Source organism: Monodelphis domestica, chromosome 2, assembly GCF_027887165.1.
Source record: "Monodelphis domestica isolate mMonDom1 chromosome 2, mMonDom1.pri, whole genome shotgun sequence".
Taxonomy (NCBI): Eukaryota; Metazoa; Chordata; class Mammalia; order Didelphimorphia; family Didelphidae; genus Monodelphis; species Monodelphis domestica.
Window position 1 is genome coordinate 197509968 of NC_077228.1, and position 20882 is coordinate 197530849.

Below are 20882 nucleotides of genomic sequence, written 5' to 3' on the forward strand. Positions count from 1 at the left end.
GAATGGCTTGATTTTATGTACAATTGATTTAGCTCATTGTCAATTTGAGTACTTAGACCTTTATCAGAGTTTTTTATGAAGATTGTTTCCCAAATTGTTGCTTCCCTTCTGCTTTCAGTTATATTGGTTTTGTTTGTACAAAAACTTTTTGATGTATTCAAAATTATTTATTACATGTCTTTTTCTTATTGACTTTCCTGGGTAGATAGATGCCTAGTAGTGGGTGCTCTGAGTCAGAGAGGACAGACTTTGAATTATTTCAAATTGATGGTCACAATTTCATGCCAACTATTATTTTGACGTTTTTTTTTTCCAATTCTCTCTAGCAAACTAAAGACTAAAATGTACTTGGCCCTCCAATCCCTAGAACAAGATCTATCCAAAATGGCACTTATGTACTGGTAAGCAAAATCACGTTTTATATGTGAGGCAGTAGTTCTCAAATTTTATTATCCTCTTATCACCAGGCTACCCGGTATTTATACTACCAAAGTGAGCACTCTGTATCACATAGTACCACCACATTTCACACACCTAGCTTTTCTTGCATTTATATTTCTTAGGTATTTCACTCACCTACTAGTCATTTAGTATTCCATAGCTCTCAGTCGCTTTGGTATCTTGCCCTGCCAAAGATAGCCTCCTTCATTTAGAGAAATACTACTATAGGCTCTAATTCTTATATTGACCACATGTAGATTCTTATTAACATTGTATGTTAAAATAAATAATGACCTTGACTAGGTAGTGAATTGGGTTCAGGACAGATTGAATATTGAAGGGAGGGTACCCTTAAAGTACAATTTGGATAAGGGAAACCAATATTCATTTACAGTAAATCCTAGACTTTTTCATCTTACAGGAAAGCTACCAATGCTAGTCCCCTGGACAAGATACTTCATGGCAGTGTTGGATATCTAACCCCAAGAAGTGGAGGTATGTCATTATATTTTGCTTATTTTGAAAAATGGATATCTTTAAGTGACTAGTCACTATCTCAAGTTTGTTATCAAAATATGCAGTAGGAGAAAGTTCCTGATTTTTGATTCAGTGTCCATTTATCTTGACTTTCTGGTCTTGACTAGAAACCCAAGAGTGGTTTCTTTTGTAGCATTAAGGAAAGCATGACATATAGAGATATTCATAAAACAATTCATAAAATATTATTAATTACTTTGGAGAGTGAATTTTTTGTATGTTAAACTATTTTTTCTTGGATTTTTTTTGCAGGGATATGAATGATTTAATCATTTTATAAATGATATACTTGAATTGCAACTCTGCTTACATTTAGACTAATTTAATTTCCATAGGTCACTTAATGAATTTGAAGTACTATGCATCTCCCTATGATCTATTGGAAGATAAGACAGCAACCCCAATCCTTTTGCATGAAAATAATGGTAAGTCTTGCTTTTATAAGATTTATAGATAAAAGTTACCATAGATTTACAACTTCCTTTTATAAATCAGGAAAGTAAGTCTTGTAGACGTGATTTTCACATGTTCATATACCTTGGTGTCAGCAACAGGTTTTAAATTCAAATTTTCTTTATTCCAAGGCCAATACTCCATCAGATATATTATGTTTCCTCTTAAAGCACTTATGTAGGAATAAGGAATTGAGATTTTTGTATGTTATTCAGTTGAAAAGCTATAGAAGTGATGTGTGGTTTTTATTTGCTTTTAATTTTTATTATGCACGTATGGTAGTCAACATCAGCAAATGTGATTACTTACATACACTAAAAATAGACAAATACTGTATATGGAATCTTAAATCTCTTACCTACAGCTTGTCAGTTAATTCATATTAAAATTAACTCAGTTACACCATGCTTTCTGTCTGTGACCCTTTCTGACTTTTTTTGTTCTTGTCTATTTTATTTTAAAAAACCCTTACCTTCTCTGTTATAAGCAGTTCTACCTGAGAAGAGTGACAAAGGGTGGACAATTGGGGTTAATTGACTTGTTCATGTTCACACAGCTAGGAAGTGCCCAAGGCCATATTTGAGCCCAGTAACTCCTCTATCTCCAGTCCTGGCTTTCTATCCCACTGAGCCTTCTGCTGCCCCTCTCATTTACTTTGTAGAGTTCACAATACCACAATTTTTCCGGTTGTTTGTGGATTCTTGTAAATGGCTCTTTGTTTTCTGTGCTCAGAAATTCTGAGTACTTTTCTTTGTATTATTTCTTGTATTTTTGACATATTCTCTTGGGAGATGGTCTCCCAAGTTGTCTTTATGCATCCTGCCTTTGAGATTAATATGTTTTGCTTGTGTGGAAATCATGTTTTCTTATAAGAATTTTCCTTTTTGCTTCTTCCATTTTTCTTTTACTTTGGTTTATTTGCATTCCCAATCAGTTATTCTCTTATTTCCTTTTGGAACAGCTAGGATAGAGTGGATAGAATGCTGGGCCTTTGGTCAGGAAGATGAGTTCAAATTCAGCCAGTGCCCATGGGCAAGCCACTTATTTTAGTCTTATTTGTTTTCTCATGTGTAAAATAAGTATAGTAATAGTACTTATTTTCCAGAGTTGTGAAAATTGGGATAATAATTGCAAAGCATTTAGCACAGTGCCTGTTACATAGTAAGTACTATATAAATGTTAACCATTAGTTATTATTTGGTGAGACTTGACATAGTAGAGTCAAGTTCTTCAGTTATGTCAGTTATTTATGCTGAGTAGGACATAAACTCTGCTTTCACTTCTCTTTTAATCCAGTAAGGAAAATCCTGCACTGGTTGCATACTATCTTGGACAAATCCACTGGGTCTTCTGCTGAATCAGCAGATTCTTGATTCATTTTCCATTGCCTTACAAGATTTTTTCATGGAAGTCTATAGTTTTTAGTTGATATGAAGGCCATATTCCCTTATTTTATCTGTTACTTTAATTTTCTTATGCTCAAGGTTTTTTGGCATCTAGGTGATTCAGTGGATAGAGTTCTGGGCCTGAAATCGGTAAGACCTGAGTTCAAATGTGGCCTCAGACATTTAGCAGCTATGTGACCCTTAAACCCTGTTTGCCTCAGATTCCTAATCTGTCAGAAGAACTGGAGACGGTAATGGCAAACCACTCTAGGATCTTTGCCAAGAAAACCCCAAAAGGGGTCATGAAGAGTCAGGACTAAAAACCACTAATTAAGAATACCAGGTCTTTAATTGAACTATTTTCCTCCTAAGATTTTTATTTTATTTTATTTATTTTTATTTTTAATTTTTTTTTACCAATTACATGTTATAACAAATTTCCTCACAAGTTTTCCTAAGTTATATGATTGAACTGATTGCCGTCCCTTCCCTTCCCCCTCCTTGGTGCTGGCAGGTGATTCAGTCAGCATTATACATGTATTATCATACAAAACCTTTTCATATTGTTCATTTTTATAAGTGAATAACATCACAAAACCCAAATTCCCAAACATAAATCCAAATAAACAATTGAAAAGTCATCTACTTTCATCTACATTTTGACTCCAACAATTCTTTCTCTGTAGGTAGATAGCATTCTTTGTCATAAGTCCCTCAGAATTCTCCAGGATCTTTGTATTGCTGATAAATAGCTGTCTATCACAGTTGATCATTCCACAATATTGCTGTTATTGTATATGGTGTTTTCCTGGTTCTGCTCATTTAACTCTGCATCAGTTCATGTAGGTCTTTCCAGCTCTTTCTATAATCATCTTGTTCATCATTCCTTACATCATAGTATTCCATCACCATCATATGCCACGATTTGTTCAGCCATTCCCCAATTGATAGACATCCCCTTAATTTCTAATTTTTTGCCACCACAAAAAGATCAGCTTTAAATATTTTTATATAAGTAGGTCCCTTTCCCTTAATTTTGATCTCCATATTACTAGATCAAAAAGTATGCATTATTTTGTAGCCCTTTGGACATAATTTCAAATTGCCCTCCAGAATAGTTGGATCAGTTTACAACTCTACCAGCAACGCATTAGTATCCCCATTTTGCCACATCCCCTCCAGCATTTGTCATTTTCCTATTCTGTCATTTTGTCCAGACTGATAAGTGTGAGGTGGTACCTCAGAGTTGTTTTAATTTGCATTTCTCTAATCAAGATGGATTTAGAACATTTTTTATATGATTATTGACGGCTTTTATTTCTTCATCTTAAAACTGCTTATTTGTATCTTTTGATCATTTGTCAATTGGGGAATGACTTGTATTCTTAGAAATTTGATTTAGTTCTTTATATATTTGAGAAATCAGGCCTTTATCATAGAAATTTGTTATAATTCTTTCCCCCGGTTTGTTATTTGCCTTGTAATCTTGGTTTCATTGGTTTTATTTGTTCAAAAACTTTTTAAGTTTTACAATTAATACTGAGTATTCGTTTCAAGGCAGAAGAGTGGTAAGGGCTAGGTAATGGGGGTTAAGTGACTTGCCCATGCAGCTAGGTAGTATCTGAATTCAAATTTGAACCCAGGTCCTCCCATCTCTAGGCTCAGTACACTGAGAGCCACCTGGCTCTCCCTTGTACAAAGACTTAAATTTAATATAATAAAATTATTCATTTTATATCTTGTAATGTTCTTTTTCTTGTTTGGTCATAAATTCTTCCCTTCTCCACAAATCTGACAGGTAAAACTATTCTATGTTCTAATTTATTTATAATATCATCCTTTATATAGAAATTATATATCCATTTTGACCTTTTTTGGTATAGGGTGTGAGATACTGATCTATACATAAGTTTTCCCAAATCGTTTCCTAATTTTCCCAGCAGTTTTTGTCAAATAGTGAATTCTTATCCCCAAAACTGGGATCTCTGGGTTTATCAAACAGATTGCTGTGGTCATTTACCTCATCTTTATTCCATTGTTCTACCCTTCTATTTTTTAGCCAGTACAGGATTCTCCTCTTAAGATTTTTAGCAATTTCAGCCTTTTTTTCTATCTTATATTTTCTTATTGTTCACTGTCTGTCTCCATCACCTTTGATGATGGTTTCCTTAGAGACTAGATTCCCAAAGCCATTTTAGCCTCCTTTCATACTTAATAATTCATATTTCACAGGCCTCATTTTCTGTGTCAAGTGATTTCTATGTGGACATAGCTGATACCAGCTGGAAACATCTGTTGGAGTCTTGCTCTGTCTCAGAACAGTGCTGCCTTACTGCTGGCCTAGCCTGACTAATCTTCTGCCTTTAGGTTTTCTATACCTGGTACAAGGGAGATGAGCTAGAGCTGAGTTCTGTCAAAAGTCCTTGAGCAATCCTGCTGTTGTATGATGAATGGAAGAGGAGGAAGTACTGAGGCAATTAACCTTCTCTGCTTTTGGTTCATTAAATTGTTACCTCATTAGGATTCTTGGTGTCTCAGATTATGGAGACAAATGAAATTGCTTTTTTGCATATAGTTCCTATTTTAGAGATATTTAAGAAGTGAGAATTAGAGAAAATGTCTAGTCCATCTTTTTGATTATGTGACCTGGAAGCCTCTTATTTATTTTTAAAATGTTTTGTTGATATTGATTTGTTTTGTTATCACTGTCATTATTTCTTCTCCCATATAACTCCTCAATCTCAACTCCCCCTCCCCCTAAAACCAAACCATCAGAATTATAGAATAGTTAAGCAAAAAGATCCTCACATTTATTATCTAAAAATATGTCTCATTCTGCCCCTCTAGTCCATCACCTCTCCTAAGAAATGCGGGAAGTATTATTTATTATCAGTCTTGTGGAGTCATAGCAAGTCAAAGAGTAGTTGTCATTGTATAAATTATTCTCCTAGTTCTCACTTTCTCCTGTATAAATTTATTATAGACTCCCCAGATTCCCTTTTATTATTTCTAATAACAACTTTTAGAGTAAAAGTTTTCTACAGATTTCCAAAAAATATTTTCAAGTCATGTTGGAATACAGTAATCCCTCTCATTCCGGAGACCCTCACAATAGGTGAAAATCCACTAAATAGTGGTGTTATATTTATTTTATTATTTATGTTGTAAGGCTTTGTATGTAAACCCTTTGTAAACCCTTCCCACTCTCCTATAAACCTTTTCCACACTCTTATTAACTTACAGTCACTAAGCCAATCAGCAGCCAGGATACAGCACTGTGGTGGTTGCCTTTCATTCCATCAGCCAGTAGTGTACCACAATAAGTGTAACTCTGTGATACAGAATTTTATATATATAATATAAATAAATAAGTAAATATACATATATATATATATATATATATATTTTTTTTTTAAATCCCTTACTTAGAATCAATACTGGGTATTGGTTTCAAGGCAGAAGAGTGGTAAGGACTAGGCAATGGGGATTAAGTGACTTGCCCAGGTTCACCCAGCTAGGCAGTGTCTGAGGCCAGATGTGTCTGAGGTCAGATTTGAACCCAGGACCTCCCATCTCTGGGTCTGACTCTCAATCCAGTGAGCCACCCAGCTCCCCCCCAGATATATATTTTTTAAAAACCTGTGATATAGTGAAGCTATGATAAGTGAACCACAGTATAGCAAGGAGTGACTGTATTGTTTTCTTTGCTGCTAGATTTACTGCTACAGTAAATCCGTTCTTAGACAGGAATTCTTGAAAATAAGAATCTATAGCTATCTGTAATTATTATTTCCTTAGATTTTATATTAAATCTTGAATGTTATGGCTTACATAAATTTTAGATAGATATTTTTTCCTTGGATTGCATTATTTCCTATCTGGTTTTTCTCACTGAAGGTTGTAGTTGATTAGAAAAATGGCTTTTGGTATGTCAGCTGAAAAAGTTACTACTAATGGCCAAGTTCTGTAGATGATATTAATAATAGACAGGACAATAATTGGAAGTTACTTTCATAAATTACTTTCTTTGTAGCAAGCCTATGAAGCAGATAAAACAAGTTATATAGAATAATACTCTTTATTAAAAAAATTAACTCCCATATAATATTAATTAAATTCTGGCACCTATAAGTGTTTGGGGAGATACAGATTTAAAATTTAGAAATATGTGAGTCTATAGAAGATCTGTAATTCTCATTAACCTGAAAAATTCTTTGTATCAGAACTCTTTCTACCTAGGCAGTTCTGTGACTCAGGGTGTAAGTCTTAATGAGGTGGCTGAAGGGCAGCAGAGGTAGGTAGTCCAGTTTGGCTGACAGGTAGAAGACAAAGAGAATATTAAGAGGAGGCTATCTTTGAACTGTGAATGGCCTTGATTGTTGAATTTTATATGATAGGCAGTAGGAAACCATTGAGAGATTTTGAGCAGATAAATGACATAACCAAAACTATGCATAAGGAAAATAAAGTTGGCAGTTGTGTATACTAACTTGTCTTGGTTTATCATCTCTTTTATCTATATGGAATTCTAAGGATGTGAGATCTTGTATTTTCTCCTTCTACTTTTTAGTTCCTCGGACTTTGGGTATGAATGCATCAGTCACAATTGAGGGAACTCCATCTGCTATGTACAAGCTCCCAATTGCACCATTAATTATGGGATCACATCCTATTGACAATAAATGGTAAGGAAAAGTCATTTCTGAATTAGCAAGGCAGTTGATCCAACTTCTAGCAAGTGGGAAACAAATGTTAAGAAAGATGTTATTTTTGCCAGTTCTCTAGTTTACTATCTTTAAATTGATGGAGTTTAGTCTTTAAATAGCCATATAGTATTTCCATTCATTCCCTTTTATCCATGATATAGATATTTATCTCTGAAATTAAACTGTGGAATTCCTTCTAATTCTTTTTTTAAAAACCCTTATCTTTTGTCTTAGTATCATTTCTAAGACAGAAGAACAGCAAGGGCTAGGCATTTGGAATTAAGTTATTTACCGAGGGTGACATAGCTAGGAAGTATCTGAGGCCACATTTGAACATAGGTCCTCCCAATTCCAAGCCTGGTGGTGCTCTATCCACTGTGCTAATTAGCTTCCCACAATTGTGGAACTTTTTAAAGAATAAGTTGGGTATAGATAATTGTGCCTTTTCTCCTTGTCTTAACAATTGTTATTGCTCTTCCTTGGACACACAGTATATACTTCATATTAACCTCCTGAGTATTACAATTATAGATCTTAGATATGACAGAAACCTTAGAGGCTGTCTAATCCCTCATTCTATAGATGGGAAGATTGATACCCAGGGAGCTTAAGTGACTTACTTAAGCCTTACTCTGTGATCCTGATTTGGGAGCATGTTGGAGTAACAACTATATACTCAAAAGATTTCCAACCAATGTTTCAAAGTGTATTAAAGAGGAAATAAGAACAGGACTGGGAGTCAGGCAACCTTAGGTACTGATCATGGTTCTACCATTCATTAACCTTTGACAAACTCTGAAGAAGTCTGCTTTAGTTTTCTTATATGTAACATGAGGATTGGAGTAATGTAATTGCAACAATGAACCTGAAAGACATTTTGTTTAAGTGTAGATTTGTGTACATATTTTGATCTTGCTTTTAAGTTTTTGAAGTCAACTTAGAACTTATCTTTTTTTTAGGACTCCTTCCTTCTCCTCTATCACTAGTGCCAACAGTGTTGACCTACCCGCCTGTTTCTTCTTAAAGTTTCCCCGGCCAATCCCAGTATCAAGAGCATTTGTCCAGAAACTGCAGAGTTGTACAGGTGTGTTTTAAGTATGGGGGTCCTATATTCTCCATAAAATGAAAGGGAAAATTCTTCAAATCCAAATCTGTATTGTATGAGATGTTTAGCGCTAACAGCATGTAAAATAGTTGTTGAATAAATGAATGAGAATCTTGAGGAGAGAGAATTTTATTGCACAGACTGGTTATTATTTTATTTTTTTCTTTGCCCAGGAATTCCATTGTTTGATACCCAACCACATTATGTGCCTCTATATGAATTGATCACTCAGTTTGAACTATCAAAGGATCCAGATCCAGTACCTTTGAACCACAATATGCGCTTTTATGCAGTAAGTAACTGTTTCAGGGAGAATTATCTAGGGCCAGGGTCATATATCGTTTTCATCTCTATGACAACATTATTGAGAATAGATACAATATTCTTTGGGACTATTGAACCAAATCTCTTTTTATAGTGATTGACCCCAAAACATTGGGTTAAACTATTGGAAATAATTTGTTAAGCCATGGAATGAAATCACTATTGATATTTTCAAAAGCTTACATGAATGCCATTGTTTAAATGTCCTCAGATGAAAACTTCTTATGGTATTTTTATTTTTTTGATCTTACAAGTGGATGTTGAGTTCTTTTTTTTTTATCATTTCAAGTTAGCAGGGAACTTGGAAAGGTCCTTGAGTAACACAAATTGTCATATGATTAAAAGAGGGTAAAGCATAAAGTGAAATTTGTATTTTGAGATTTAGAGGTTTAGATACTGAGTGAATTACCAGTGAAAGAGAATTTCTTTTTGCTTCCCTCGTAAATTAATATGAACTCTCATTTGTATATCTTTGTTTAATTTCATTCTTTCCTGAAGACAAGGAAGACTTTTCTTGGTCCATTTAGCAAAATTGGAATTTGTCATCTTAACTAGTTAGTGAACTTGTGGAGATTTATAATTCTTAAATTCAGTTGTTGCTTTTATTGACCAGATTTTGGGAATACTCTTTCATGGTACTTGCTCACTGCATTTGATTGTTTTGGTTTTGTTGCCTAGGCCCTTCCAGGCCAGCAGCACTGCTATTTCCTCAACAAGGATGCCCCTCTCCCAGACGGTCGAAGTCTCCAGGGAACCCTCATCGATAAAGTCACTTTTCAGCATCCTGGTCGTGTCCCTCTTATCCTCAACTTAATCAGACACCAAGTGGCCTACAACACCCTTATCGGAAGCTGTGTCAAGAGAACAATTCTGAAAGAAGGTGTTGTCTCTTTCTTCTCATGTGTTTACTGGCAGGGTCTGGAAGACTTTTTATGAAGGAGTTTCTGCTTTAACAGCATAGGTGACATTTCTGTAAGGCTTCAAGGTTTGCAGTGTACTTTACATAGATTCCCTTCTCTGAGCCTTACAGTGATCCTGTGAGGGAGTGAGATGGTACTCTTGAGATCATTATCTCAATTTTATAGATGAGATAACTGAAGGGCTCAGATGACTGGGATGACTTTGCCCAGGGTCACGCAATTAGTAAGTGTTGTAAGAAGTGGAAATGTCTGACTTCAAGGTTAACACTTTCTCTGCTGAGGTCATGCTTCCCTGATTGGCTAGAATCCAGTTAATCCCTAGGATCTGGATCCCTGACTGTGCTTTACCCCAACTTATCTTTCTTTCCATGCTCTCCTTGCCCCATTTTGGAAACGGTCCTGGAGTGAACATGACAATTGCTTCAGGAAAGGGGCTTGTCAGTGCATTGTCTCCTGGATCCAGGCACCATCTCTGCCACTTCTGTCACCTTCTCCAACATATCCCTTATCTTTTTCCCCTCCACTATACTTGTTTACTATGTGTTAGAACATAAGCCTCTTTAGAATTGTGTCTCTTTGATGTTTGTGTGCCTAGCAGTTTGCCTTATGCCTGGCATTAGTAAGCCCTTGGTAAATGCTTTTTCTTTCACTCCAGCATATAGTATGTGTGCTGCTGCTCTCTGTGATGAGAATGGTAGAATTGGTGATGTGCCAGAACTCCTGGCACTGTAACAGGCAGGATGAATAATGATCAAAATCATGGGGGACAAAGTATGTACTGATTTTATTCTGTTCCATCGGATGTTGGTCATATCATTTTGAGTATTAGATTTGGAGTCAACAAGACCTAGTAGATCCCAAGTGAGACAGATACTATCTGTGGGAACTTGGGCAAGTCACTTAATTTCTCTGAGCCTCAATTCCTCATATGTAAAATAGACTTTTCCAGCTCCAGACTCCTATCCTGTTGGTTATTATACCTTTAACTCAGGAGGTGCTACTTAGAACTATGCCTCCCATCCATTGATCCTAAACCTGCCTTCTAGATGTGGCCTCGTTAACATGATTTTATAGCCCCTAGATAAGGGCTGAGCACTTGGCTGAGTCCAGTACATTTTTTGTTGTTGTTGAGTTTGGGGTTGGACAACTGTTTTCTTTTTCCTTTTTTTCTAGATTACATTTTAAAATAATTTTTAAATTATCATTTTTTGACATGTTGTGATCCACATTTTCCTCTTCCTTCTCTTCCCTCTCCCCTGGACAGATCTTTTTTTTTTAAAATATATTTTATTTGATCATTTCCAAGCATTATTCATTAAAGACATAGATCATTTTCTTTTCCTCCCCCCCACCCCCACCCCCCATAGCTGACACATAAATCCACTGGGCATTACATGTTTTCTTGATTTGAACCCATTGCTATGTTGATAATATTTGCATTAGAGTGTTCATTTAGAGTCTCTCCTCTGCCATGTCCCCTCAACCGCTGTATTCAGGCAGTTGCTTTTCCTCGGTGTTTCCATTCCCATAGTTTATCCTTTGCTTATGAATAGTGTTTTTTTCTCCTAGATCCCTGCAAATTGTTCAGGGACATTACACCGCCACTAATGGAGAAGTCCATTACGTTTGATTATACCACAGTGTATTAGTCTCTGTGTACAATGTTTTCTTGGTTCTATTCCTTTCGCTCTGCATCACTTCCTGGAGGTTGTTCCAGTCTCCATGGAACTCCTCCACTTTATTATTCCTTTGAGCACAATAGTATTCCATCACCAACATATACCACAATTTGCTCAGTCATTCCCCAATTGATGGGCATCCCCTCGTTTTCCAGTTTTTGGCCACCACAAAGAGCGCAGCTATGAATATTTTTGTATAAGTCTTTTTCTGGACAGATCTTTTACAGGAAGTGGATGAGGGGCCAGTAGAGGACATAGCATGATTTCTGGCTGGTTTTTCCATGCCTTTGCCTTCTCTCCCCTTTCTGTATGTCTCTTCTACTTTCTATGTCTGAGGGAGGTTTGATTCAGTGAGCGGAGGTACAGAAGAGTGGAGGGGATAAAAATTTTAAGGCTTGCATTCAGAGGAACAAGAATTAAATTCAAGTGCATACATAGCTCATTCAGTTTTAGAGTGTTAAGGTTTATCAGGTACTTTCCAACACTTCCTTCGGGTAGTTGGTACAAATAAAATTTCCATTTTGTTGACTGGGAAATGGGAGCTTAGAGAGCTTCAATAACTCAATTAGAATTTGTGAATTTAGTCTATATTTTAGAAGGAGAATTCAAGCCAAGGCTTTCTTGGTTCTTTCTATTGTCCACAAAGCTGTTCCTGAGTAAAGTTGTTCTAGAGAATCTCCTATATAGATTTGACTGGCCTGTTTAATGTTCTTGAATGTAGCTTTTTGGGAAATCCAAGAGATCCCTGATTCCACTTGATAATCATATATACCGAGGATCATTACAGAGCTAATTTTGTAAAGAAATGTGTTCTTCATCCAAGATGCTTTCTAACTCTGAAAAGCTTGGTTGGGGTTATATCAAGTGGAATGTATGTGTATGTATTGTAAGGTTCAGAGGCAAACAGTCAAGGCTATACCCCTTTTGGCTTAACATTCTCGCTTACTAAGTCATGGGCTGGCCTGCTGACAGTTGCATACTCTTTTAGAAATGCAGTGTTTCTGGGCAACAAATCTGGATCTAAACTCCCACCAAATGGAATGAAAAACTTCTTCAGCAGCTTTTGTTTTCATTGCTCACTTCTAGCCCAGATTATTTACAACTGCTAACATTTTTCAGTCTTAAGAGGACTGTGTTTTTATATTGGAAAGATGTACATTTTGATCTATATTTTTTTGGGAAATAGACCAGATCTAATTGCAGCTAGCCTGAGGTCTGTTTCTTTTCTGTGTGCTAATAACTTCAGTTATTATATGACAAGCTCTGTATGTAAAACTCAAAGATTGGGTCTCCATTGAGAAGGAAAATCTTTCCCTCTGAATTCATTGTCTACAGTTTGTGTTAAGCCTTGTGTTTTTTTCAGACTGCTTAATGGGCTTCTCTCCTTTCAGATTCTCCTGGGATCCTTCAGTTTGAGGTTTGTCCTCTTTCTGATACTTGTTTCAGCGTGTCCTTTCAGCATCCTGTGAATGACTCCTTGGTGTGTGGTGAGTTGTGTTGTGTGTCCAATATCGGGGGAAGTGTTTATAGAGATTGAAGAAACATATTTTACTAATGTCAAAAGTAAAATCTTTTCCAAATGTATTTTCTTTTATTTTTCAGTGGTAATGGATGTGCAGGATTCAACCCATGTGAGTTGTAAACTCTACAAAGGACTGTCTGATGCTCTCATCTGCACAGATGACTTCATTGCCAAAGTTGTTCAGAGGTAAAGTTGTCCTCTTTGCAAAACTGGTTCTGGAAATTGTTGTAATCTTGTTGGCCTTATTGAAGCTTTAAATATGTATTGGAACTTATGTGAAATGTGTGAGGAAAGCAATCATTTCCTGTTTTGAATTCATCTATTTGTGCTTTCTCTTTGAAAAGTGACAGTTTAAATTTGTTAGTGTTAACAAAGGTAGAGATCTGATTTGGAATTAGGTAAGTTTAGTGCATTTTGCGGAGGGAGCAGGATGTTTCTTCTTAAAATAACCTATGCTAAAAGAAATATGCTGGCCTCCATGTAGGTGTACCTTATTGTCTATATCCAGTGGAAAAGATTTCTTAAAGCATTACTGTTCTGTGAAATAAGTATAACTGGCAAGTAGCAGCTTGGTAGAGTGTATTTTAGCTGAGCTGCCTTTGCCTAAATCAGAAGCTTTGGTTTGTAGTTTATTAGTCTTTCTAATGTAAACTATTTTCCAACATAAGTGTTTTAAGTTTTAAAAAAAAATCCCCCTAAGTTTTTTTGTGGTTATTTTAAAATGAGCAAAATTTGATGCTAGCAGTAGTATATTTTAAATGCTTTGATGTAGCATTATATAGGTATAAGCCACAGGTTTTAGAACTTCATGTCCTCGATGGTTTTGCTCCAATTTTATTAGTAAAATTAGTCATTTCTTAAATTTAGCTTCCATGTGGCACTTTTCAATGGAAAAATTTTGCCATAGCTTTCAATTAGTTCTTGTCTTTTTTTTCCATTTCAATATGAAATATATTTGGGACTCTGTTAGGTTTTTTTGTTGCTATTTGTATGTGTTACACAAATTTGTAAGTGTCTTCAGGGTTAGCTATCATTGGCATGAGTAACTTATTCAAAGCTTTGGCCTTTGATAGAGCTACTTCTCTTTTTCAACCTGTTTATTATGTATGAAAACCAAAAGCAGAAAATCTTAAATGGGATGTCTAAATATCACACTTTAAAATTTGTTTTCTTGAATGAAAATGTAGCATTCATCCCAGGCAGTGGCCATTGCAATATTAACTTTTCTTTGTGCTGTCTTACAGATGTATGTCCATTCCTGTGACGATGAGGGCTATTCGGAGGAAAGCTGAAACCATTCAGGCCGACACACCTGCCCTGTCCCTCATTGCAGAAACAGTTGAAGACATGGTGAAAAAGAACCTGCCCCCGGCTAGCAGCCCAGGGTATGGCATGACCACAGGCAGCAACCCAATGAGTGGTACCACTACACCAACCAACACCTTTCCGGGGGGTCCCATTACCACCTTGTTTAATATGAGCATGAACATGAAAGAGCGGCATGAGTCGGTGGGCCATGGGGAGGACTTCAGCAAGGTGTCTCAGAACCCAATTCTTACCAGTTTGTTGCAAATCACAGGGAACGTGGGGTCTACCATTGGCTCGAGTCCGACCCCTCCTCATCACACGCCGCCGCCTGTCTCCTCGCCAGCCAGCAACACCAAGAACCACCCGATGCTCATGAACCTTCTTAAAGATAATCCTGCCCAGGATTTCTCAACCCTTTATGGAAGCAGTCCATTAGAGAGGCAGAACTCTTCTTCTGGCTCACCTCGAATGGAAATGGGTTCAGGGGCCAATAAGACGAAGAAGAAGAAGTCGTCAAGAATACTGCCTGAAAAGCCCAAACACCAGACTGAAGATGACTTTCAGAGAGAGCTGTTTTCGATGGATGTTGACTCACAGAACCCAATCTTTGATGTTAACATGACTGCTGACACGCTGGACACTCCACACATCACTCCAGCACCTAGCCAGTGTAGCACTCCTCCTGCAACTTACCCACAACCGATACCTCACCCCCAGCCCAGTATTCAGAGAATGGTCCGACTATCTAGTTCAGACAGCATTGGTGCTGATGTGACTGACATTCTCTCAGACATTGCAGAAGAGGCCTCCAAACTCCCTAGTACCAGTGATGACTGTCCACCCATTGATACTCCTGTTAGAGACTCTTCAAGCTCTGCACATTCCCAGAGTGCCCTCTTTGATCCTGATGTTTTCCAAAACAATAGCAATGAGAACCCATACACTGACCCTGCTGACCTGATTGCCGATGCTACTGGAAGCCCCAACAGTGACTCTCCTACCAATCATTTTTTTCCTGATGGAGTAGATTTCAATCCTGAATTGCTGAATCCCCAGAGCCAAAGTGGTTTTGGGGAAGAGTATTTTGATGAAAGCAGCCAGAGTGGTGATAATGATGATTTCAAAGGATTTGCTTCCCAGGCACTAAATACTTTGGGAGTGCCAGTCCTTACAGGTGATAGTGGAGAGAATAAGTTTAAAGGCAACAGCCAAGCTGACACAGTAGACTTCAGTATTATTGCAGTGGCCAGTAAGGCACTGGGGCCTGCTGATATAATGGAGCACCACAGTGGAAGCCAGAGCCCTTTATTGAGTACAGGGGACTTGGGGAAGGATAAGTCTCAAAAACGGGTAAAGGATGGCAATGGCACTGGGAGTAGCAGTCTTTCAGGGCCAGCATTAGACAGTAAACCAGGAAAACGTAGCCGAACCCCTTCTAGTGATGGCAAAAGCAAAGATAAGCCTCCAAAGAGGAAAAAGGCAGACACAGATGGGAAATCTCCATCTCATAGTTCTTCTAACAGGCCTTTTACTCCACCTGCCAGCACAGGTGGATCCAAGTCACCTGGAAGTTCAGGAAGATCTCAAACTCCTCCAGGTGTTGCCACACCACCCATACCTAAAATCACCATTCAGATTCCTAAGGGGACTGTAATGGTGGCCAAGCCATCCTCACACAGTCAGTACACCAGCAGTGGATCTGGGTCTTCCTCAGGAAGTAAGAGCCACCATGGCCATTCTTCTTCCTCATCTTCCTCTTCCACTTCTGCTTCAGGAAAAATGAAAAGCAGTAAATCAGAAGGATCTTCAGGTTCCAAGATGAGTAGCAGTATGTATTCTAGCCAAGGGTGTTCTGGGTCTAGCCAGTCCAAAAGTTCATCCCAGTCTGTAGGGAAACCAGGTTCTTCTCCCATTACTAAACATGGGCTCAGTAGTAGCTCTGGGAGCAACAAGGTGAAACCCCAAGGAAAGCCATCATCACTCATGAACCCCTCTTTGAGTAAACCAAACATCTCCCCATCCCATTCAAGGCCATCTGGAAGCTCTGACAAACTTGCTTCTCCAATGAAACCTGTACCTGGAACCCCCCCATCCTCCAAAGCCAAGTCGCCTATCAGTTCAGGTTCTAGTGGCTCTCATATGTCTGGGACTAGTTCAAGCTCTGGCATAAAGTCTTCAGGCTTGAGCTCTTCAGGCTCATTGTCTCAAAAAACACCCCCATCATCCAATTCTTGCACAGCTTCTTCCTCTTCCTTTTCTAGTGGCTCCTCTATGTCTTCATCTCAGAACCAGCATGGGAGCTCCAAAGGGAAATCTCCCAGTAGAAATAAGAAGCCATCTTTGACAGCTGTCATTGATAAACTGAAACATGGGGTTGTCACTAGTGGCCCTGGAGGTGAAGACCCAATGGAGGGTCAAATGGGAGTGAGTGCCAATTCTAGCCATCCTATGTCCTCCAAACACAGTATGTCGGGAGGGGAATTCCAAGGAAAGAGAGAAAAGAGTGATAAAGAAAAATCAAAGGTCTCTGTCTCTGGGGGTTCAGTGGATTCTTCTAAGAAAACTTCAGAATCCAAAAATGTGGGGAGCACAGGTGTGGCCAAGATTATCATCAGCAAGCATGATGGGGGATCTCCCAGCATTAAAGCCAAAGTGACTTTGCAGAAACCAGGTGAAGGCAGTGGGGAAGGGCTCAGGCCTCAGATGGCCTCTTCCAAAAACTATGGTTCTCCTCTCATCAGTGGCTCCACTCCAAAGCATGAACGTGGTTCTCCTAGCCACAGTAAGTCACCAGCATATACCCCCCAGAACCTGGATAGTGAGAGTGAGTCAGGTTCCTCAATAGCAGAAAAGTCCTACCAGAACAGCCCCAGCTCAGATGATGGCATCCGTCCACTTCCAGAATATAGCACAGAGAAACATAAGAAGCACAAAAAGGAAAAGAAGAAAGTGAAAGATAAAGATCGGGACAGGGAAAGAGACCGGGACAAAGACCGAGACAAGAAGAAATCTCATAGTATTAAGCCAGAGAGCTGGTCTAAATCACCTATTTCTTCAGACCAGTCCATGTCCATGTCAAGTAATACCATCTTACAAGATAGACCCTCAAGGCTCAGCCCTCCTGACTTCATGATTGGGGAGGAAGATGATGATCTCATGGATGTGGCTCTCATTGGCAATTAAAAACCTTGTTTTCTAAAAGGAAAAGGAAAAAGAACTCACCAATTTAAAGCTCCAACTAATGAGAATTTTAGAAAATCATCCTAAGGGATAAACCACAGGGGTCTGCTTTGCCCCAAATAATTTTGGGTGACATGGTTTTGACTGTGTTTGGCAATATTAGACCTAGAGAGAACCCTAGTATTCATCTTTGACTATGGGGTTTGATTCTGGGCAGCCAAGAATTCTGTGTTCTTTGCCAGAGAAAGTAGAAATTGCAGACTTGCTTTTGGGGGGGGTGGGGAAGGGATGTGGGCAGGGAAAGGGTGGGAAATAGTTATGCTGAAAATTTTCATATATATATTTTTTTCTCCCTTTATCCATTTTTAGGCCATGTTTTAAACTATCATAGTGCATGTGTTGGAAAGACTGGGCAGGAAATGAAAAAGCAATACATTCCTTGATGCATTTGCATGAAGGCTGTTCACCCTTGTTCACACATCCATTTGAAACAGGCGCAAATGAAGGATCTTAGTTGTTTTTAGACACTAAATAATGCAGGGCGTCTGTTTATGAGGAGTAGTCTTGGGGAAGGAACGGTAATTTTAGGTATTTATTTGTCAATATTTTAATTCTTTGTTTTTTTATGCAGTGTTTCTCTTCTAATTCTATGGGGTGTAGAGTTTAAAGAAATTGAAAAGAGCAAGGCCTAATATAATAGTTTGGACCTAGAGTTGTCACTGCAGCATTCTAATTGATCTGATAAAAGCCCATCTTTTGAAGTCAGTTTAACAAACAAAAAAAGTGCTTTGAATTCTATACAATAATTGATTTCATGCTTTTCATAGGGCTCATTGATACCCTAAAAATGTTAGGGGGTACTTTCCTCCTTGTGGGGAGGGTAAGTGTTGATTTTAATTAAAAATAAATATCCTTTGGGGGGAAAAAAAACCCCAGAAAACCTAGGATGGCTTTCAGGATGTTAACATGTTTTTAGATACGACAAAATTGTGGTTTAATGTGAGCTCCCTAGTATAGTAACATTTAAATTACATCAGGGCTAACACTTCTCTCTTAAAATGTGCCAAAAGCCCTCCTTCCAATATTTTGCCTGCAGGAGAAGTGATTGCCTTTCCTGAAAGCTGAATTCCCTATCTCCCTTTGTCTGAAGGATTTGGAGCTCAAATCTCTGGTCACTCCACTGTTTGCTCCCTAAATGAGAGAAGTTATGAATTAGCAGCCATAGTTTCTCTTGAATCAGTTTCAAGCTCACTGAAGAAGTGAGGTGCCTGGAATAATAGGTGGGCATGGAGACATATCATAGCTACTATGTAGCTACATAATTGGACCTTTTGGAGAAACAGGTCTTCACTTGATTTAGGGATTACAATAATAGGCACTATAGAAGGAAAGAAATCCAGGAAACAGTCCAGGTGCAGCACAAGCTCTCATATTTGGAGGGTCCTCTTGAAAAAAAAATTGCGGCCTTACTTTGATTCTGACACCTGCTCTGTAGCCATCCTTGATGATGTCATCCATGATCTGCAAAATAGGATGGAGCCTTGTATCCAGCACAACTCTTCTGGACTTAAAAAAAAATGTGCCAGGTTGTGCACTGTTTTTAGTGTCAGAGTTGAGTGACCTTGACAAACAGGAAACATTTTTTTCCAGCTCTGTTTATGCAGTTCGAGTTAGCATATGGTTGGAAAGTCACCTTTGGTTTCTTCTCTGGGTCTGTCTTGAGTTCTTCTACCAGTGTTCTCTCTTTCTTGGATCTTTCATAGGTCAGGACTGACTTTTCACCAACTTTGCCACCCTAGTGTCCCAAGGTAATAGGAAGTAGGAAATGTTGCTAAGTAGAGCAAGGAAAGTTATCTCTTACCACATCAGAATCAAATGACTTAGGTGACACTAAAGAGGGCATGGGCAAGGTGATACCAGAGAGTTTTAACTTGAGATGCCAATACAGTGGCAGCCTCTCAGACAGGTGGAACTTCTCACGGGTTGTCACCTGGTTTTGATCCTCTTCCATTGTCTTCTGCAAGCAAAATAAGATTTAAGTTTTCTTTTCCTGAGAAAAACCTTAAAGGGGGGGGACACTAGGTAATACTGGAATCCCAGGGGTTAAACTTTCCCAAATGGTTGTAACCAATACCAAAACAATTAAACTGGGAAGCTTTTTCTCTCTTTCTCTCCAACCCAGATCAAAGAATCCCGAGTTAGGATGTAGATGAAGGATAAGCCCCAGCATTTTCTGGATGAGCACGTCCCACACATTGACCCAGCATCTGAACTTGTTTAACAGGGACCGGGGCTAACCTTCTGCACCCTGCAGGACTGCCAGGGAGCACTACATTTCTCCACGGGGTGGAGGAGAAGAGGTGAAATAAACCAAGCCTGGAACTCCTCCCTCCTCTTTCAAACTGCAAGGAAATTAAGTCTACATGTACTGTACTTTTATCTTCAGCTGGTGTCTTGTGTGTATTTTTAGTTTGACCGTATTACCTATATTCCCCCTCTCCCCTCCCAAAAAGAACAAAACAAAGACAATGGTCTTCATTCCTTTTGGTCCAGTTTAATTTTACTTTGTCTTTTATGTTGTTTTCTTGTTGGGAATGGTTAGTCAAAAGTAAATAAGCTGCTCTAATGCATGTGAGGATTTCAAATGATCCAAAAAAATCAATGTGTTTTAAAAAAGCAAAGTATTCAAGAGGGAAATGTGAAGCAGGGTATTACTTGCCAAAACAAGGATTGAGGATGTTGGTTTTATACTGAAAAGATTTTCTTTCCTAAGGTCCAGGTCAGAAAATGCAATACAGCAATATCATGAACTCCAGTTAGAACAAACTTTTCAGGGAGCCCATGAGTCATGCAGTATCCATGATTGAATCCTTATTGCAGATGCCACAGTAAAGAAGATATTTGTTAATAGTGCAAGGGCATTCTTTTAGGTTGGGAAGGGGGTATTATTTTTGCCTTTATTTTTACCCTGGGGTTGGATTCTTACTTTTTTGGGGGGGGGTTAACTTTAAAAGCCAGGATGGGAATATGCTAAAATGTAGGAACTAAACTTAGTTCTCAAGTTCAGAAATGTGCATCAAGAGCAGGGGTGGGTCTTTTCTAAATCATAAAGAATGTTTTCAAATTTGACTTTTGTTTGTGCAATTCTGTAAATACTTTGGGGTTTTTCTTTCTTTCTTTTTTTGAAAGTAGACAAAAATCTGTTTTGTGGGTTTTCCCCCCAAACATTGCAAAAGAATCTGTTTATTTACTTGCAAATAAATTTCTTTGATAAGAAGCAATCTTGTCCCAAGTGTGATAGCTTTGTGCCTGAAATCTTATT

The 20882-nt window shown here is 38.1% G+C and overlaps 1 protein-coding gene across 1 annotated transcript in view; it reads left to right on the top strand.

The window, feature by feature from the left end:
- Positions 1-20841, top strand: part of MED1 (mediator complex subunit 1) — a 39362-nt gene extending 18521 nt beyond the window's left edge. The window contains exons 8-17 of the mRNA XM_001366443.4: positions 327-401; positions 863-936; positions 1314-1403; positions 7387-7501; positions 8482-8606; positions 8801-8919; positions 9630-9831; positions 12942-13037; positions 13153-13258; positions 14317-20841. Coding sequence (XP_001366480.1) covers positions 327-401; positions 863-936; positions 1314-1403; positions 7387-7501; positions 8482-8606; positions 8801-8919; positions 9630-9831; positions 12942-13037; positions 13153-13258; positions 14317-17563 — 4249 coding nt within the window. The 3' untranslated portion in view covers positions 17564-20841. The remainder of the gene's footprint in view (positions 1-326; positions 402-862; positions 937-1313; positions 1404-7386; positions 7502-8481; positions 8607-8800; positions 8920-9629; positions 9832-12941; positions 13038-13152; positions 13259-14316) is intronic.
- Positions 20842-20882: the final 41 nt, after the last annotated feature.